This window comes from Carassius gibelio, chromosome A15 (assembly GCF_023724105.1).
Source record: "Carassius gibelio isolate Cgi1373 ecotype wild population from Czech Republic chromosome A15, carGib1.2-hapl.c, whole genome shotgun sequence".
Lineage (NCBI taxonomy): Eukaryota > Metazoa > Chordata > Actinopteri > Cypriniformes > Cyprinidae > Carassius > Carassius gibelio.
In genome coordinates this window covers 21,028,818-21,046,870 of record NC_068385.1, presented here as the reverse complement: position 1 = coordinate 21,046,870, position 18,053 = coordinate 21,028,818, and the positions used below count along the sequence as shown (strand labels likewise).

The window sequence follows — 18,053 nt, the reverse complement described above, 5'->3', positions numbered from 1 at the left end:
CAAAATCTAGTTATCATTATCATTATAACTAGTCAAAAGGGGACTTCACAAATGTCTTAATGGGGTCAAAATGAGCAGTATTGGATTTATTTGTTTTATTAAAAGAAAAAATTCTGTGTTCATCTTTATTATGGTTTTATCTCTATAGAGTGTAAAGAAAGATTTTTACTGTAGATAAAAAATTTTTATGTTATGTTTAGTTGTTCACTTCTCATGTACAATAAATGAACTCTTGAATTTAATATAAATGATTATTTGTGTGGTAATGTTAGAAATTTTAAACATTATAACTGTTTATGTAATGAGAGACTGTCAAAAACGTGGACACAAATGGTCTTTTGGATCATGACAAACTTTCATTCTGTTGTGCTTGACTTTTGGGATAAAGATAGACAGATAGTTAGTTAGACAGATGCATTTGACCCTCTTTAGTCATTCTAGGGTTAATTTGAAATGACTATGCTAAATCAATATGAAATGCTTATTATTGCAATACAGTAAGGTCATGTTTTATTTTAATTTTTCCCAGGCTGCTTGGAGATCTTGCCTCAAGGTAGTGTGATCTTTATGTTTATTCCTACCAGAAATTATCCTTTTTTTATTGTGTGCAAATGTTTGACACCCTCCCCCTGAAACCAGATTAAAGCTGCTCCATAGTGGATTTCATTGACAAGGACTGACCATATATTAAAGAGTCTGTCTCACACGGCTGACTCCAGCCATTTGTGCACATTAGAGATTCTTATAAGTAGCCAAGCTTTTGACTAGAAGCAGAGACAGGCTCAGACACTTGATAAGATACCATGAATTACTGAACATTTGTGCTGATGCTTTTAGGCCCGTGGTTCCAGCACTCTGTTAGCATCTCATGAGTGATGGGATTGAGTTTATTTGGTTACCATGCCTCTTTGATGCCTTACTCTCATGATTTGCATTTCCCTCTTCAGTGATGTTGCTGTTGAGCTCCCCTTTACATTAATGCATCCCAAACCATTGGAGGAATCGATTTACAGAGATGGTATGTGCTAGATTGCCTTTTTATCTGCTTCCATATTGCTCTGGGTAACTAGTTTAAAGCCAGGATTTATTTTTAGCTTGAGATCAGTTACAGCACCTATAACCTAGACTTTCCCTTATGCATATTGAATAGTCTGGGCAAGTTAATGTGTTATTATCGCGTTAATGCATTAATTTATTAATGCGACAATTATTTTAATCGCACGTTAATGCAGTTTTTTATTATTATGAAAGTCCGTTGCTAGCTGGCTCTGAATCCCATAAAGACAAAATCATGGGTCACAGGAGGGGTTGCTCCCGATCCAATTATTTAGGCTAAGCATCAACATTCACAAACCACTGTCAACAGTTTTTTATAACTCTAAACAGAGAAGAATGCAACAAGCTCGAAATTATGACTTTATAAGTTGGAAATAGGAAGTTTCCGATAGCACGTGAAGACTGCAGAGAAGCGCTCTTGCTCAACACAGTGGAGTGAATTGTTTTGTTAACTTTGTGGTTTATTATTTTCAGTTGCATGGGACGCGGTAACACACGTCCCTCTCACAATATATTGCTTTACAGATCTATCACTTTTGCCACTCAGAGAGCAATCATGCAGCACGTATCAGAAGATCTGCAGTCCGGTGTAGTTAGCACAGTTATTCGTTTTTTTATAATAAACTATAAAATATTTTCTATAAAAACGTTAATGTCCGGCGGTGACATATGGCTTATATTATATTTAATTTAATTACATTAATGTTATAAGTTGAAATTTAGGCTACTATGTCAAAGGAACACTGCTGTAAAAAGCACCATATTTGTTTCAAGTGTTTGCAAACCTAATGTTATTACACCTTTGTTCATATAGCAGTAGGTCTATAAATATTTTTGATTAATCACGATTAAAAACATTTAATCATTACCCAGCACTAATATATATATATATATATATATATATATATATATATATACACACACACACACATATATATATATACACAGAAGGAATACACTGTCAGTACTTAATTCCTTGTGTACAAATATGTACAGAACTTTCAAAAGCTAAAAACTGATAAATAATGTTTTGTGGTTTTTTGATTGAATAGCTGGCATTTTAGTTGCAAAGAAATAAAAAAATAATGACCGTTTTGATGAATAAATACATTTTTGTGGAGACACCTTCGTAAAAGGGATTCTTTAAGAGTGCCAATCAATATTCTTTCTGCAACCTTCTTGTTTTAGCTTCAGAAAATGATGCCCCCATTGACACAAACCTCATTGAATTTGACACAAAGTAAGTGAAAGTCTTTCCATTGTGCAATTGGACTTTAACCTACTGCTTTGCTTCAACTGCTTTGAGCCTTGTGGTAATATAGTTACATATAATTCTTATTTGTTTGTTTATGTATGTATATTTGTATGTATGCATGTACTTATGTATGTTTAATTCTTAGCAGGGCTGCAAAAATACTGTACAGTAAACTAGTAATATTGTAAAACTGTTTTCTTATTGAATACTTTAAAAAGTCATTTATAAATGTGATGCAAAGCTGAATTTTCAGCAAACATTATTCATCTTTAGTGTCACATGATCCTTCAGGAAATGTTTTAGAGCATCTCAGAACTGATAATGGTAAGAAATGTTTCTTGGACACCGAATTGGCGAAGGATCATGTTACACTGAAGACTGGAGTAATGATGCTGAAAATTCACTTTGTAGTGAAACCTATATAGGAATTGCAAGAAATTGTATGATCCTAGTTCAGATTCTATTCCACTAAAATTCCCTTTGTTTGATTTCTGCCAAAGCTAATTAAAGGAAGACACATATTTCTGTAATTGTTTGTCCTCAGTGACGATGACATCATCTTTGAGGACTTTGCTCGACAACGACTGATTGGGGCAAAAGATGACAAAGATGAAGACGAGGAGGGTGCCGATTCGCCCAAACTGAATGACAGATAGATATGCAGATTCCTGCAGAGTTTCCTGTGTTGTGATGATACAAGAGACCTTTTTGAGATAACCTGGAAAAATGGGACACCCTTTAACACACTCACAGTGGTGCAGTTTTTGTGTTCTTGTTCACATTTGTCTCTTCCATCCTGCAAGGGTGTACAGTAAAAACTTAAGTGTAGAAAATGTGAACTTGTCGTTGAAGCGATTAGAAGGTGAGATTTTAGTTGAAAGGTCGGCCGCTGAGTGCCTCGGATATTTGAGGCTCATTTAAGGTTGAGGCAATGGCTTCTCATCATAGCTAAATCAAACGTCAGTGGTAGCATGCCTTTGTTGTTGCTTTGTTTTATAGATTCTTCCTTTGATTAGAACAGAGGAAGAATTTAAGGACCGTGGCTTAGTATTGAACCATATTTAATGTATGGAATTAGTTATTTTAATGACTGTAAAAGGAACTGGATTTAATATGTTTATTATAAAAGCTGCCAAATTGAATCATCTTTGTAATGTCTTATGTCTCAACTGAGAGCTTTTGAATCAGTCATTGCATTGCAGTGCAGAGTCATTGAAAGTTTTCTTTCTTTCCACTTTTTGAAAGAAATGATATCTCAAAGTTATCTTACCTAACAAAAGTTCTGAATACACTACTGATAAAAAGACTATATGACACAATGCAACAACGACTTTTTTTCTCTCAACAATCTTCAACTATGTCTAAAAGTGGATTTATATGAAATGATTTAATTATAAACAATGTCTATATATAGGGGACTATATATTGCTATATGATATTTTTACATAAGAGAAGCTTCAAATCACCTGTGAATAGTCTACAAACTACAAACATTCTAGTTACACTATCCTGAATAAAGTATATGTATGCTTAAATCTGTCTCTTCTGTGGAACAGAAAAGAACTTTTCAAGAATGTACTGATATTTTCCCATTACAATCACAATTAATTGAGAGCTTTCAAGATTCAGTAAGGATTTAAAAGCTCCAGGGTATCATGAAAAATCCCTTTATCTTGTGCCATGTGCACACTGCATGAAATGTTCTGAATTAAAAGGGCTTGTGTGATTAAGAAATCAACATTTAAGTTGTTATTCATTAATAATCTGTCCAGTACCCTGGAACTTTATTTAATGATTAAAAATTCGATTTTGTGAATAAGATCAGATGATTCAATGAAAAGATCAGACTCAAAAGAACAACTTGTTGAATTGAGAATCAGTTTAACTGTTTCTCTAACAGTTCAAGCTCAACTGTTTACTTCTGTCCTCTTTTTAAAGCTGCTTTACGGCAGAATTTTGTTTGCATTATCGAAAAACTATTTTATGGAGCCCCACACATGGCATACAGGAAAAAAAATATTAGGCTAAATCATGTGCACGATCTACTATTTCATTCCCACTATTTATAAATTGAGCACAATATTTAATAATTATTTCCCTTGATTTGCTAAATTGTGCACACGATTTATAAATCGTGATTACGAATTAGTAAATTGTGCACATGATTTAGCTTATCAAGGAAACAAATTAGCAAACAGAGGAAACAAAATAGTAATCATCTGCACGTTTTAGTACATCGAGGGAACAAATTAGTAAATCGTGCACACAGTTTATTTATTTTTTCTTGCATGTCATGTGCGGGGCTCCATACTATTTTCCTGTTTAGCACTGTAAAGCTGCTTCAACACAGTATGAATTGTATAAAGTGCTATATGAATAAATATGACTTGACTTCAGAACACTGACTCAAAATGAACCCTTTTATGATCATTTCTAGATGTTTTTCTCCATATGGTCATTTTTAAAGCTTGAAAGCTCCAGTCCGGCACATTCTTTCAATTTCTTTTGAGTTCCATGAAAGAAATTAAGTCGTGCAGGTTAAGAAACAAAATAACAAAATAATAAATAACAGAACAAATGATGACAGAATTTAGATTTTTGGGCAAACTATTAATTTAGAGGAGTTTGGACAAGAACAAAATTGTCCATAAAATATTTAGTCACATCCAGTAATTCTCTGAACTGGAGAGCTACCAAAACTAAAATACACTTCATTGGAAATGTAGCTATTTATACATTGCAAAGATTATGTGCTTTCTATATGAATGAGGCCTTGACTTACTGCATGAAACATCAACAATTTGTATGTTTTGTGAATGAAACATTTTGTAAAAAAAAAAAAAGAAGAAAAAACAAACAAAAACAAAAGAATGATTACATGAAAATTTATTGTTCAGTGAACTGATATAGCCTAATATAATTTTCATGTCTTTGATAACCACAATTATAAAATAAATAACTTGTCTATTGTCCTAAGGCAAGATGTGTCAATGATACTGTTGATTAACTGTAGGAAGAAATTACAATATATTAAATATACATTGTTGTTTATATCAAGTCTTTGTTTCTTCTTTATATTCTATTTATTTACATTTAATTTTACAGCAAGTGATACAAATTAGGTACATTGAACAATTCAAATGAAGACTTTGAACTATTTGAACACTTTGTGGTTAGAAACATCAATCTCACATACCTACATTGTGTCGGCCCAGATCCGGCCCACATCTGGCACCCGTTGAAAGATCTGGCCCACATGCAGCGTGGAATGATGGCACTTTGGCGGACCGCTCCTGTTTGCCAGATTTGAGCCACAAGCAGGCCATAGCAATGACACAAGTCAGCCAAGAGTAAAGACATTAACCAGAACTGGACCTTATCTGAGCCACAAAATCTGTGTATATTAAATATGAAGTAATTTTAGCCTTAATAAGCCTGTTAACAAGCAGAATCACTGAAGGAAAGAAGAGAACAGAAAAAGAGATGAGCAGAAACACAAGAACTACAACTGACTTCAGCCACAAGCTTAGATGAAATAAACTGAAGATAAAAGAAGACATTACATTTCTCAAGCAGAGGAGGATTAAACAACTCCAGACTGACTTTGTTTCTGTTAGACATCTACAAACGTTTTTATTGAGAATTAACAGAGGTTTAACTCTAATGTGTTTCACCATAACAGTGATTAGCGTTTTCATTAGTTGGGCTCTTAACTCTTGTTATATATTTTGTCTATTTTTGGCCACTGTGACAGGGTGTTTGTTAAACACATTTGCAGTATCAACGAAAGCTAGAGTGACATGATATTAGGTGACGGCTGTTATCTGTTGATGGTTTTATAATCATCATGAAGTACACTCATTCACTGATGTTTTTTAATCTAACAATTATGTTGTTCCAATGATACATTCATATTACAAACCCTGTGTTTCAGCTGCAAGAGATCCAGCAGTATTATAACAATCATTTAAAATCTTTTAACAAACATGAGCTCAAAAAATGGTCTATGCTGACACACACAGATACAAACAATCAGCACATGGATCTCAATAATGGTGACAATCAAAAATATTTAGATAAAGTGATCAATTCGGGTGAAATGCTCATTTTCACTAAATCTCCTGTTAATCTTGAGTACCTATAGAGTAGTACTACATCCTTCATAACTCCAAAAAGTCTTTAGTTTTATTATATTTATAAGAGAAAGATAGTATGTACCATTTTTTTTTTTTAAACGGCTGGAGGCGTGACGTGTGGGCGGAGCTAAAGAATAATGAGCGCGAGTAGGCTTTTGCATTGAGAGCGTCTGGAAGCTGTGACTTTACCGTGAGGAAAAAACCATCATCCAAAACAAACCATGGCTAACAGTCAGATTCAGCCGAATATTTATGATCCAGAGTCAGATCCGAGGCTGAAATTGAACAAGAACAGCAGCAGCAACGACTACAACAGGATGTCTCTATGTGGTATGTATTGAAACTGTACATATTTGCTTAGCGGTTTTGGAAAGTGACTAAGTTCCACTTTATGTCGTCTTTTTTTTTTTCTTTAAAGGTGTACATGTGGGAAGTGCAGTTTGATGCCAACATCGCATGTTGTTTACTTGATGTGCTTACGTGCCGATAGTTAAGTAAACAACACAGAGATATTTGAAGCAGTTTTACTCACCGCCTGTGGTTCCAACTCACGGTCGTAACCCTTTTTCGTTGGGATTGCATCATCCTTAAGAAATAAACGATATGCAATTCCGGCGTCAAACTGGACCTTGTTTGTAAAACAAGCATCTTCGAAATGCAGGGAACAAACAAAAACACTTGTACAACTCCGTTGATGCCCTGTAAAAATAAACTCCATCCACTGGTCCCTTAATGCTGTTTTTTTTTTTTTTTTTGCTAATCTGTGCAGGGTTGTCTTGCCCTGGAAACCAAAAACTCTCTCGCTCTGGTCAGTGAATGTCTCTGCTCTGCTCTACGGGCGCGCACACACTCTTCCGGGAGAAGTGCCCTTAGGACCCATATGAGGAAATTCCGCTCCATCTAACGTCACACAGACCCATACTCGAAAAAAACTTTCAGAAACTTGTGACAAACCGGAAGGAGTATTTTTGTTCCAAAAATACTCCTTCAAACGTACAACTTAATTTTTGAAACTTTGTCCATGTTTAGCATGGGAATCCAACTCTTTAACAGTGTAAAAAACTCAGTATGCATGAAATAGCATTTCACCCCCCCTTTAATGAAACAATTGTTAGACAAAAAAAAAAAAAGATTATAAAACCATCAACAGATAACTGCCATCACCTGAACTCAATTCACTTTAGCTTTCTTTGATTCCACAAATGTGTTTAACAAACACACCGTCACAGTAGCCAAAAAAGACAAAAGATAGAATAAGAGTTAAGAGCGCAACTAATGGAAACAATAATCACTGTTATGGTGACACACATTAGAGTTAAACCTCTGTTAAGTAAAAACTCATGTAGATGTCTAACAGAAATAAAGTCAGTCTGGTTAGTAATAAGTGAAGCTGGTAATGCATTTTGTGGAGTTGTTTAATCCTCCTCTGCTGGGATCTCCAGAGATTTCATGTCTTCTTTTATCTTCAATTGATTTCATCTAAGGTTGTGGCTGAAGTCAGTTGTAGTTCTTGTGTTTCTGCTTATCTCTTTTTCTGTTCTCTTCTTTCCTTCAGTGATTCTTCAGTCCACAGCAAACTCACAGCAATCTCCAACACTGTGAGGAATATTACGAAGAATTTCAATCCATGTCTTGAACTAATGTAGAAACGTTATACACTGGCAATTATACCCACAAATATAAACAACAAAAATATCCAAGAGGCACTTAACTGCTGTATAGATGTTCAGGGTGTTCAGCCGCTCTCTAATTCTCATCTAATTTACTCTTTGGATTCGTTCCTCCAATTCCCCAAAAGAATGCTGTGTCTAGAGTTCCACCTTCCCGCCTCACTAGTCCTTCCCGCTCGGTCCTTCCTGCTCGGTCCTCCCCACGGCATTAATCCGTCCGCACCGTCCCCGCGGCACCAATCCGTCCGTTCCGTCCGTTCCACCCCCCCACCGTTTCCGTCCCCATTCCTGTTCCGTTCCCACTCTTTTCCCACTCTGTTCCTCCGCTCTTCATGTCAAAATGTCCCTTTTATATTCCACCTAATCAGTCCGCGTCCCAATCGCCATTGACTTGCCTCTTATTGCATAGCTGAAACCCATCCCTTCATTACATCGCGACACCTGGACACAATACATGGGGGAAACCCCGGAGCCGGCCTGGTGTTACACCAAACTGCTCCCACCTGGAAACATTTCCCGGGACAATAGTTCCTCCCTGTCTGTCGTCCCATGACAGTATCATCAGTTCATCGGTTCTCAAATAGGACGCGTCCAAAAGAAATGGTTTTCGGTTCCGTGTACTGGTGATCCGAAACCCGATGCAACCGGTTCTTGACTCGAGAATGAGAATCAGCTCATCGGTTCTCAAATCGGACACATCCGACAGAAACGGTTCTCAGTTAAGTGTACTAGTGATCCAAAAACCGATGCATTTGGTTCTTGACTCGAGAACGAGAACCCCAGATGGAAAGCAGATGTTGATTCAATGTAAATTTAAATGTAAATGTCAGTATCGATCATCAATCAAATTTTGTTACTTAAAGTCTGAAGTGGATTTTTTTTTCTTTTTCTTTTTTTATGGAAACAAGCGGTGAGAAAACAAATAGAGAGTGCAAGTGTTAGAGGGTCAAGTAAACTATTAGATAGGTCTCATAGTATACACACACACACACAAGCAGACTTTGTAATGGGCTAATCAGGGTTTGAGTGTTTTTGTAAATTCTGTGTGTTTTAATGAGCACGCGCTGAACACTGGAGTAGCGTTCATTCAGATTCAAACACTGGAGCGGAGGGAGTTACAGTACCATGGAAATGGGGCGATCGACAACATTGTCAAGCTGCAGCTCTGTTTCTCGCTGCTGTGTTCACTTGCTTTTGGTAAGTTTAGTAAATAAAAAATTGCACAAATATCATATACCACTGTTGCGGACATATCTCTTGCTTGTATTTGACCCGCATCTGTTGAATTTACTTCATAGAAATGGTTTAGTGTTTTCGAACAAGGCTGTGAGCATTGTAACGGAAACAGGTCAATTTAGCTCAAAGGAAATCATTTAATATTTTAAAGGGAATTTGAACAGAATTACTGTTTCACGGCTGGTCACTGAGACACCCTGCGATTCAGTGAACGAGCCGTTTAACATCAAATCTGCGCTGGATACTAATATCCAAACTATAGTGAAACACTATCAATTAGCACAGTAACAAGATCGGCAGTTTAAGACATTAACTTGTAAGCACAAAACACAAGATACTTCTCTTTTCAATATGAATAAGGCTTTATTAGATAAATCTAAGACATATAAACTAATCTAACACATAAACCCACGCACTCACACATTCACAAAAGTTGCATGAAGATCAAAAGTTAGGGAAAGATGAGTTTAAGAGAATGGAAATATGGAATCCCAAGTTTACAGCAATATGTTAAATTGCATAGACATGAGCAACCATCAATCACTTAATTAACACTCGCATTGAGTTCCTTAATGGGGTTAAAATTATATTAGATACACCAGCACAACAAATATTTGGGGATACATTGCCTTCGTTTCCTGTGAAATGGACTCCCGTTGAAAGGGGTATCCCGGTGTCGCTTATTGGCTGGAAGTTCAGTAGTGGCTGAAGTGACGTCTTGGGAAGCCCGTGGTTGTTGGGCGTTGGCTGAAAGTGCAGAGTCGTGTGCGCTGGTTGAAGTTGAACGGGCACCCGAGGTCAGGCGTCGGAGACTCGACGTTACAAAACTTAACTCAGAACACGAAACTCTCAAACGGAACAGAAAAGAAATAAAGTTTGATGAGACAAGGTTGTGTTCCTTCTCATCGTGGCTAAGTAGCAGCAGGCTTGCAGGCCGAAGCACGCTGGAACCGCGCTCAAAGAACAGTGATGACTAAACAGCATGGCTAGAAGCTACAAGCTAGCAGAAGCATAGCTAGAGACTAGAAACTGGCATGACTGATAGCAGCAGCATAGCTAGAGACTAAAAGCCAGAGACTAAAAGCAAGATTTCATGGTGTCCAAAGTATTTAACTGGCCTGTTGGCCACACCTCAAATGTTGTCTTGACCAATCAGATATTGTCTTGGCTCGGGGGTATCATAAATCATTTGTTTATCTTACCAAGCATGTGGTCCGAATTTTCCTGCTCTTGCAGGGTATAATTTTGGACATGATTCCTTTAACACGAATATGATACATGTGACAAATAAATGATTGTCAGGGCTATTTCAAGCAAGTAGATTCAATCACACACATACCAGACATGACTATGTATCCTTCAGCTATCCCATAGTTATTAAAAAAAACATACACAATAAGTGATTATAACATGATAGTCAAATGTGTGGGTTACACATAAATGAATATGGAGTGAAGCGATGGACTGATTAATTTATAAGTCTTTTTAAGTTCATTCTGGTCCATATACATGTACAAAAGCAGTTTCTTTGCCATTCTCTTGACAAATATTTCTGTGGAGACAAAATCCCTTCCCCCTTAGGAATTTAAGTCTGGTTCTGCTAGGTGGGGGGAAGTCAATGGAAGTGTTTAACTCATGGGTTTCCATGTGATGTCCAGCGTTGCATTTCAATTACGAACAACAAATTTGACACCAAATTTCTCTTCTTCGAATTGAAATTGTAAATAATTGTTCTAGTGGTGTTAATGTTGAAAGCTGTTGTGTGAACAAGTTGGTTGGTTATCTTCCTTGGGACTTTTTTATGTTTTATGACTTCCTGAGGAATTCGGCTCGTGTTCAACACAGCTTTGATAGACTCTTTAATTTGTCTGGTTCGACTCATTTCTGTTACAGCATCTTAACAGTTATCAGAGGAGGTAACGTATGCTTACTCAATAGACTGAGCTTTTATGAAGAGTTTGGGATTTTAATAACACATTTATGTGTAGGTGAGAGGCATTGACAGTTCCGTAAGATATTTGCTGTTAATTTTACAATGGAGGATTGAAAATAGGCTTTTTTATTTAACCTAAATAACGTTATACACTAACATTACTGTTAAACGATGACATCATTACATCAGCGTCACAGTTCAAACTCATTTTGATCTCGTTGTTACAGTTTATGCTGCCGGAAGGAACATGGAACCGAGGATTAAATGAAATAAGGCTTTATTATATCCAACACAGGGGATATCCAACATGGAACTCAGAGGAAGACACACGTAAATAGTTTGTAAGTTTGTAAGTAGACCCGACAAAACAGAACTGAAAAGGCAAGGCTTATGTACAAGGGATAATTGGGGAAACACAGGTGGATGGATAAATTAACAGGGACATGGAACACATGGGGAATAGAATAGACACACCTGGGAACTAATCAAACCAAATACGGAAGACAGAAACTGGGTCACAAGGGCAAAAACACACTAAATGAGTCCAGGTATGTAACATTACTCCCCCCTCCCGATAGGTGTGTCCTCGCACCGTAGAAACAATAGAGGGAGGCGTGGGTGGGAACTTGGGAGGAGGTTCTGGTGGAGGACAGACTCCCAGGAGGGGGCCAGCAGACAGGGACCACTGAGGAAGGAGCCAGGGAGGAGACGACAGAGGGAGGAGCCAGGGAGGAGACAGGAGCAGGAGGAGCCAGATGGTCCACCAGAGACCAGCCAGGACGGAGATCCATGGTGGAGTCGACGGCGGGAAGAGCCATGGTGAAGAAGGGGCCGACGACACCAGGGGGGCGACAGGCGGAGACTGCACCGGTGGGTGAGGAGCACAAGATGGAGCAGCACAGCCGCAGAGCCAGGGTGACGTGACGACTAGGTGGAGCAGAAGGCTCCGGCGACCAAGGCGGAAACGGGGTCCTGGAAGACCACTGTGGAGCCGGGGAAGGAGGTGGAACCAGAGGAGTGGAGTCCCGAGGCGGCGGATGGTTGACAACTGACCAAGGTGGAGCCGGAGGGACGAGGGAGCCCAGTGGAGCAGGTGGGATGCCAGGCCACGGTGGAGACGAGGGAGCTAAGAGCCAAGGCGGAGCTGCTGGGTCGAAGGACCGAGGAGGAGTCCAGGGCTTCGGAGGCTGGAGGCGGAGACAGGGCCTTAACGCGCCAAGGCGGAGCTGGAGACTGGCAGTCCAGCGGCGAACCATCGCGCCCAGATGGTGCGGACTGAGGGTGAGCTGCGGGACTGACTGGCACCAGCAGGGATGACAAGGAACTGGCTGGTCTAGAAGGAGGAGAGAGAGGAAGGATGGAAGGAAACACAGGAGGACCAGGGCCGGACGGAACCAGCGGAAGTGGAGCAGAGGGAACGGCAGGCCCAGGAGGAGGTGAGAGAGGGAGGCTGGGATGGAATACAGGAGACACAGTTACTTCAGAGCTGGGCGGAACCAGCGGAGACACAGAAGTTTCAGAGCTGGGCAGAACCAGCGGAGACACAGAAGATTCAGAGCTGGGCAGAACCAGCGGAGACACAGGAAATTCAGAGCTGGGCGGAACCAGTGGAGAAATGGAAAATTCAGGGCTGGGCGGAACCAGCGGAGAAACAGAAAACTCAGGGCTGGGCGGAACCAGCGGCGAAACAGAAAACTCAGGGCTGGGCGGAACCAGTGGAGACACAGGAAATCCAGAGCTGGGCAGAACCAGCAGAGAAACAGAAGATTCAGAGCTGGGCGGAACCAGCGGAGACATAGGAAATTCAGAGCTGGGCGGAACCAGCGGAGAAACGGAATATTCAGGGCTGGGCGGAACCAGTGGAGAAACAGAAAACTCAGGGCTGGGCGGAACCAGCGGCGAAACAGAAAACTCAGGGCTGGGCGGAACCAGCGGAGAAACAGAAAACTCAGGGCTGGGCGGAACCAGTGGAGACACAGGAAATCCAGAGCTGGGCGGAATCAGCAGAGAAACAGAAAATTCAGCGCTGGCCAGAACCAGCAGAGCAACAGAAAATTCATAGCTGGACGGAACCAGCGGAAAAACAGAAAATTCATAGCTGGATGGAACCAGCGGAAATGGAGCAGAGGAAATAACTGGAGGAGGTAGGAGTGGGAGACTGAGAGGGTATACAGGGGAATCAGGGCTGGACAGAACCAGCGGAGAAACAGGAATATTAGGGATTACCTTCATAGACCAGTCCATCAGATCCATAAGTTGCTCCATGTTACCCGAGACCGGATACAGCTCACCCTCAGTCGCGGAAGTGTGGGCAGGGCTTTCTTCCATGCCCTCGATCTCCACTAAGACTCCCACGACGCACGGTGTTGCCGGCTCACAAACCTGGTCAGTTGCGCTCTCAAGATCCTGCTCCTTGTCACTGGATGGCTCGGGCTCTGCGGCTGCGGTGGGCTCTGGCTCCGTGTGGCGGGATGGTGTCTGGCTGGTCTCTGGGTCGGGAGTGGGACGAATGCGGCAAATTCCTCCCGAGGACCATCTTCGGGCGACTACGCTCTGCACTTGGAGTTCAGGCTGGCATTATAGAAGGAGCAGAGCGTGTGGTCCGGGTAGCTGGTGGCATTAGCTAGCAGAAGAAACCGTCTGGTATGGTCCTCAAGAGAACGTCCTTCCTGCTCCAGCAGGAGGAGGAGGAATTCGGGGATATAGAGGGGATCCATCAACACACAAATGGAAAGAAAAGACTGTGAAAAAACGGAAAACAAAACGAAGGGAAAACACGCAATTTTAAACTTTTTAGGTCGGGTCTTCTGTTACAGTTTACGCTGCCGGAAGGAACACGGAGCTGAGGATTAAACGAAATAAGGCTTTATTATATCCAACACAGGGGATATCCAACATGGAACTCAGAGGAAGACGCACGTAAGTAGTTTGTAAGTTTGTAAGTAGACCCGACAAAACAGAACTGAAAGGACATGGCTTATGTCCAAGGGATAATTGGGGAAACACAGGTGGATGGCATGACTAAATTAACAGGGACATGGAACACATGGGGAATAGAATAGACACACCTGGGAACTAATCAAACCAAATACGGAAGACAGAAACTGGGTCACAAGGGCAAAAACACACTAAATGAGTCCAGGTATGTAACACTCGTCTAATAATAAACAAATATTGATAGAACTGTTCAGGATATTTATTAAATACATATTCTTTCTCTTTTCTAAATTTCTAGTAGCTTGGTTCCTTGTGATAAAACTGTCATTGTATTCTGAATATTGTTGGCTCTGTGACACTTGTTATATTTCTAGATTGCTCTAGTGTTTGATAGCCTTCTGCATCCCAGAGTCTGAGCAAGCCTCCTGTCCAACAGCATCTCCAAGGCACACTGAACCATATGACTATCAGGTTAACCCCAAACATACACTAAGGGTGTACATCTCTAGTTCGGTTCATTTGGTCCGAACCAAGGGCAAACAATTATACATTGTAATATTTTTCAGCTTTTTTGGTTCCTTTTCACACCACACTGATTGCTTTGGTCCAGTTGAAACGAACCAAAATGCATTCACATGTCAACATCCACATCACTCATTGGCCCTAAACTGCTTTTCGATTGGTCAGAATTTAAGTGCAGGAAAATTCCAGCATAAAGATGGCATACAACAATAGACTGACTCGTTCATGAGTCAAGAACCGGTTGCATTGGTTTTCAGATCACCAGTACTTCTCTCGTACAGTTTGATTCAATAAACCGGTTTAAGAAAACGGTTCACCGGTTCTTTTGCGCTCGACGTAATGGCGTCGTTGGTGATGATTGCCCTTGATTCAAGCCTTTCGTTTACCCGTGCTCATAACACTAGCACAGAATCAGATCAGAATTAATCACCAAAAGAATCAGTTCGGTTCAGATGCTCTGTGTGTCAATCTGCTTCACGCTGAATCACACATGCGCAGTATCATCAGCTCCTTGGTTCTCGAATCAGATGCGTCTGACAGAAACGGTTCTTGACTTGAGAACGAGTCAGTCTGTTGTTCGTTATTTGGCTCGGCTTGGTGTTCATCTTCAATTCTCTCTTCACAGCAGTTCATTCGTTCACGAACTGGATATCACAAACTGCTTTGTTTTGAACTCTTTCTCACAACAGACACGGAAGAGAAGACAATGCTGAATAAAGTTGTAGTTTTTCTCAGGTTCAGCAGAAGAAGCAAGTCGATGGCTATGGGTGAAAAGAAGAGAATCCGCCTGGGCCCCTAATAACACTTGAGGTTTGTACTGTAAGGGTGAAAGCAGAGGGGGGCACACCTGGGATGCAAGGGGCTGCCGATGCGCCCTCTGGAGGTGTCGTGGGCTGCATCCGAAAACTTAGGCACGCGACTTGCTGCCCAACTGTCGTATCAGGCAATGACTTTGCAGGGAGCGTTTTTGCACGAAGGCACGTCATGAAACTGATTTTTGACAGACTTCTGAGGCAGAGTAATGGTTTAATGATCTACAGAAAAATATAGAGAGTTTTTGTGATAACTAAGTGGATATTTTGTTACTGCAAATATGATCAGAAACATACATTTACACACAAACTGACCACTGACCGCAACTTTAAGATGCCGTCTTTATTTTTTTGCTTAACTTTCACAGAATGTAACGCAGAGGATTGTGGGTTATCAAAGGCAGCCAATGATACATCTATGCTGCCTTCAAAAATCGGCAAGATGAAGGCATCTCAGGAGACAGGAAGTGTATGGAGCCAAAAGAGTATCATTAAAGATAAATGCACACACTACATCCACATATGCACACATAGGATTCATACATGCACACACATAATTCATAAATACACACACAGGATACACAAATGCGCACAAAATTCACAAATGCACATACAAAATGTAAAAAGCACAGAAGATTCACAAATGCATACAAAATTCAGAAATGAACACAAAATTCAGAAATGCACACACAATTCAGAAATGCAAACAACATTTACAAATGCACTCAAGATTCACAAATGCACAGGACAAGATTCAGAAATGTATTTCTGATGCACACACACATATATCTTGATTTACAAACTGCTTGTGGTCTGTGAACTTCACTGCATTTGTGTGTGAATTTTGAGACTCCTCTGACTGAGGTTTCAGGAGTCTAAAAAGGTGACTCCCGAGAAAATAAGTAGTCCACACCCAAAGTTTTAACCATGTGAATTATTCTGGCTCGAAACTTCTCAGGCTACTTTAGGGCATCATGCTGATGACCCATACCAAGTTTCATGATGATACATGAAATATGATAGCATTCGTAAAATATAGCATTTTACTACAAAATTCAAAATGGCCAATACCCAAAATGGCCGATATGGGAAAATTGGATATGGTTCGACTCGGCATTATTACATCCGAGATCAAATGACACATCCAAGATGATATCATCGTGCTAATCATGATCCGGCTAATTGGGTTCTTCGAACACACCTGTTGTGTATTATTAGTATCGCTGGATTGAGTTATCTGAGATAATTGCGCGTTCATGTGTTGTCTTAAAAGGGGATATGTATTGATACTCAAAACCATGATGACATTTATAAGGAAACAGCCAAACAAACAAAACTACATAAATGTTATAATAGATACATGTTTTTATTTTATTAGAATTTTTTCATGATTTCCAATTATTTAGATTCGCAATTTATAATAGTTGTGCAGTCTTTACATTTTTATTTCAATGTAGAAATTATCTATTCATTTCATTTTATATTTGGAAAGATTTGTTACGTGACAGCATTAATGAAAGTTTCTTAAGGGTCAATATCATGTTATCTGCATCTCCTGCACTCCATCAAGCCACTCTTATAGCAGTCATCACTCAAAATAATGCACTACTCTATTATCTGTATAGGATGTGTGTAAGACTCTAATACAATTATGAAATAATCATTTTATGACAAATAAATATTTCAGTGAGTAAAACTAGCTGTGTCTATAGTAGTCTGTTATGGACTACACAGCATTTTTATATTATTTTAAAATAATTTTTAAATGATTATTATTTTAAATCATTGTCCCTGGATCAGTACGATACTCTTGTAATAAAGTAGCGGTGGTAGCAGACATATTTTGAGAATCAGTTCTGGTTGAAAAGAAACAATCTAATCCTGTTTACATGAAATAAGCCTGCTCCCGAGCAGGTTTAAGCTTACGGACTTGTTGCTATGACAGCAGCTCCGGGATGAGCTTCGAAGAACCAAATGATCCAAGATCACACCAAATCGTCAACATTCAAATCCAGCTAACTGATTTAGTGGCGTATGAAGAACAGGCACAAGAGTGTTAAATTAATTTGCTGTGTAGCTTCAAGACATGCTTGTAGTAAACCACACCTAATTTAGTTTCAATACGCCAAACCGTTGTGGCGATATAGGTTCACATCCATTTTCCATGCTTTTTGGCAAATTAGTTGTGCATTATTTAAGAAAGTTTGAAGAATCAACTTGAATTCCATAACTTTTTGCCAGCATGGTCTGGAGATGATCTGAGCCAGTTTTGGGGAGAATCATACTGTCACGGTGTCTGGTCTGTGTTTCCCTGGGTCTCCAGTAGTGGTCTCACTTCCCCATAGGCACCTCACCGCAGGCACTACAATTCCCACAAGGCCTTGTCCCTTCATCACAATAATTGCACTCCTGTTAATTGCACTCAGGTGTCTTCACTTCATGGTCATTACCCTGCCTATTTAAACCGGTCTGTTTCTGTTTGTTTCATGGAGTCCT

At 39.8% G+C, this 18,053-nt stretch overlaps 1 protein-coding gene across 2 annotated transcripts in view; it reads left to right on the top strand.

Annotated features, from left to right (window-relative positions):
- LOC128028706 (beta-arrestin-1) overlaps positions 1 to 5,364 on the top strand; it is a 35,030-nt gene extending 29,666 nt beyond the window's left edge. For both annotated transcript variants that reach the window (XM_052616007.1, XM_052616006.1), the window contains exons 13-16: positions 530 to 553; positions 948 to 1,018; positions 2,245 to 2,296; positions 2,856 to 5,364. In XM_052616007.1, coding sequence (XP_052471967.1) covers positions 530 to 553; positions 948 to 1,018; positions 2,245 to 2,296; positions 2,856 to 2,967 — 259 coding nt within the window. In that variant the 3' untranslated portion in view covers positions 2,968 to 5,364. The remainder of the gene's footprint in view (positions 1 to 529; positions 554 to 947; positions 1,019 to 2,244; positions 2,297 to 2,855) is intronic.
- The last annotated feature ends 12,689 nt before the right edge of the window (positions 5,365 to 18,053 follow it).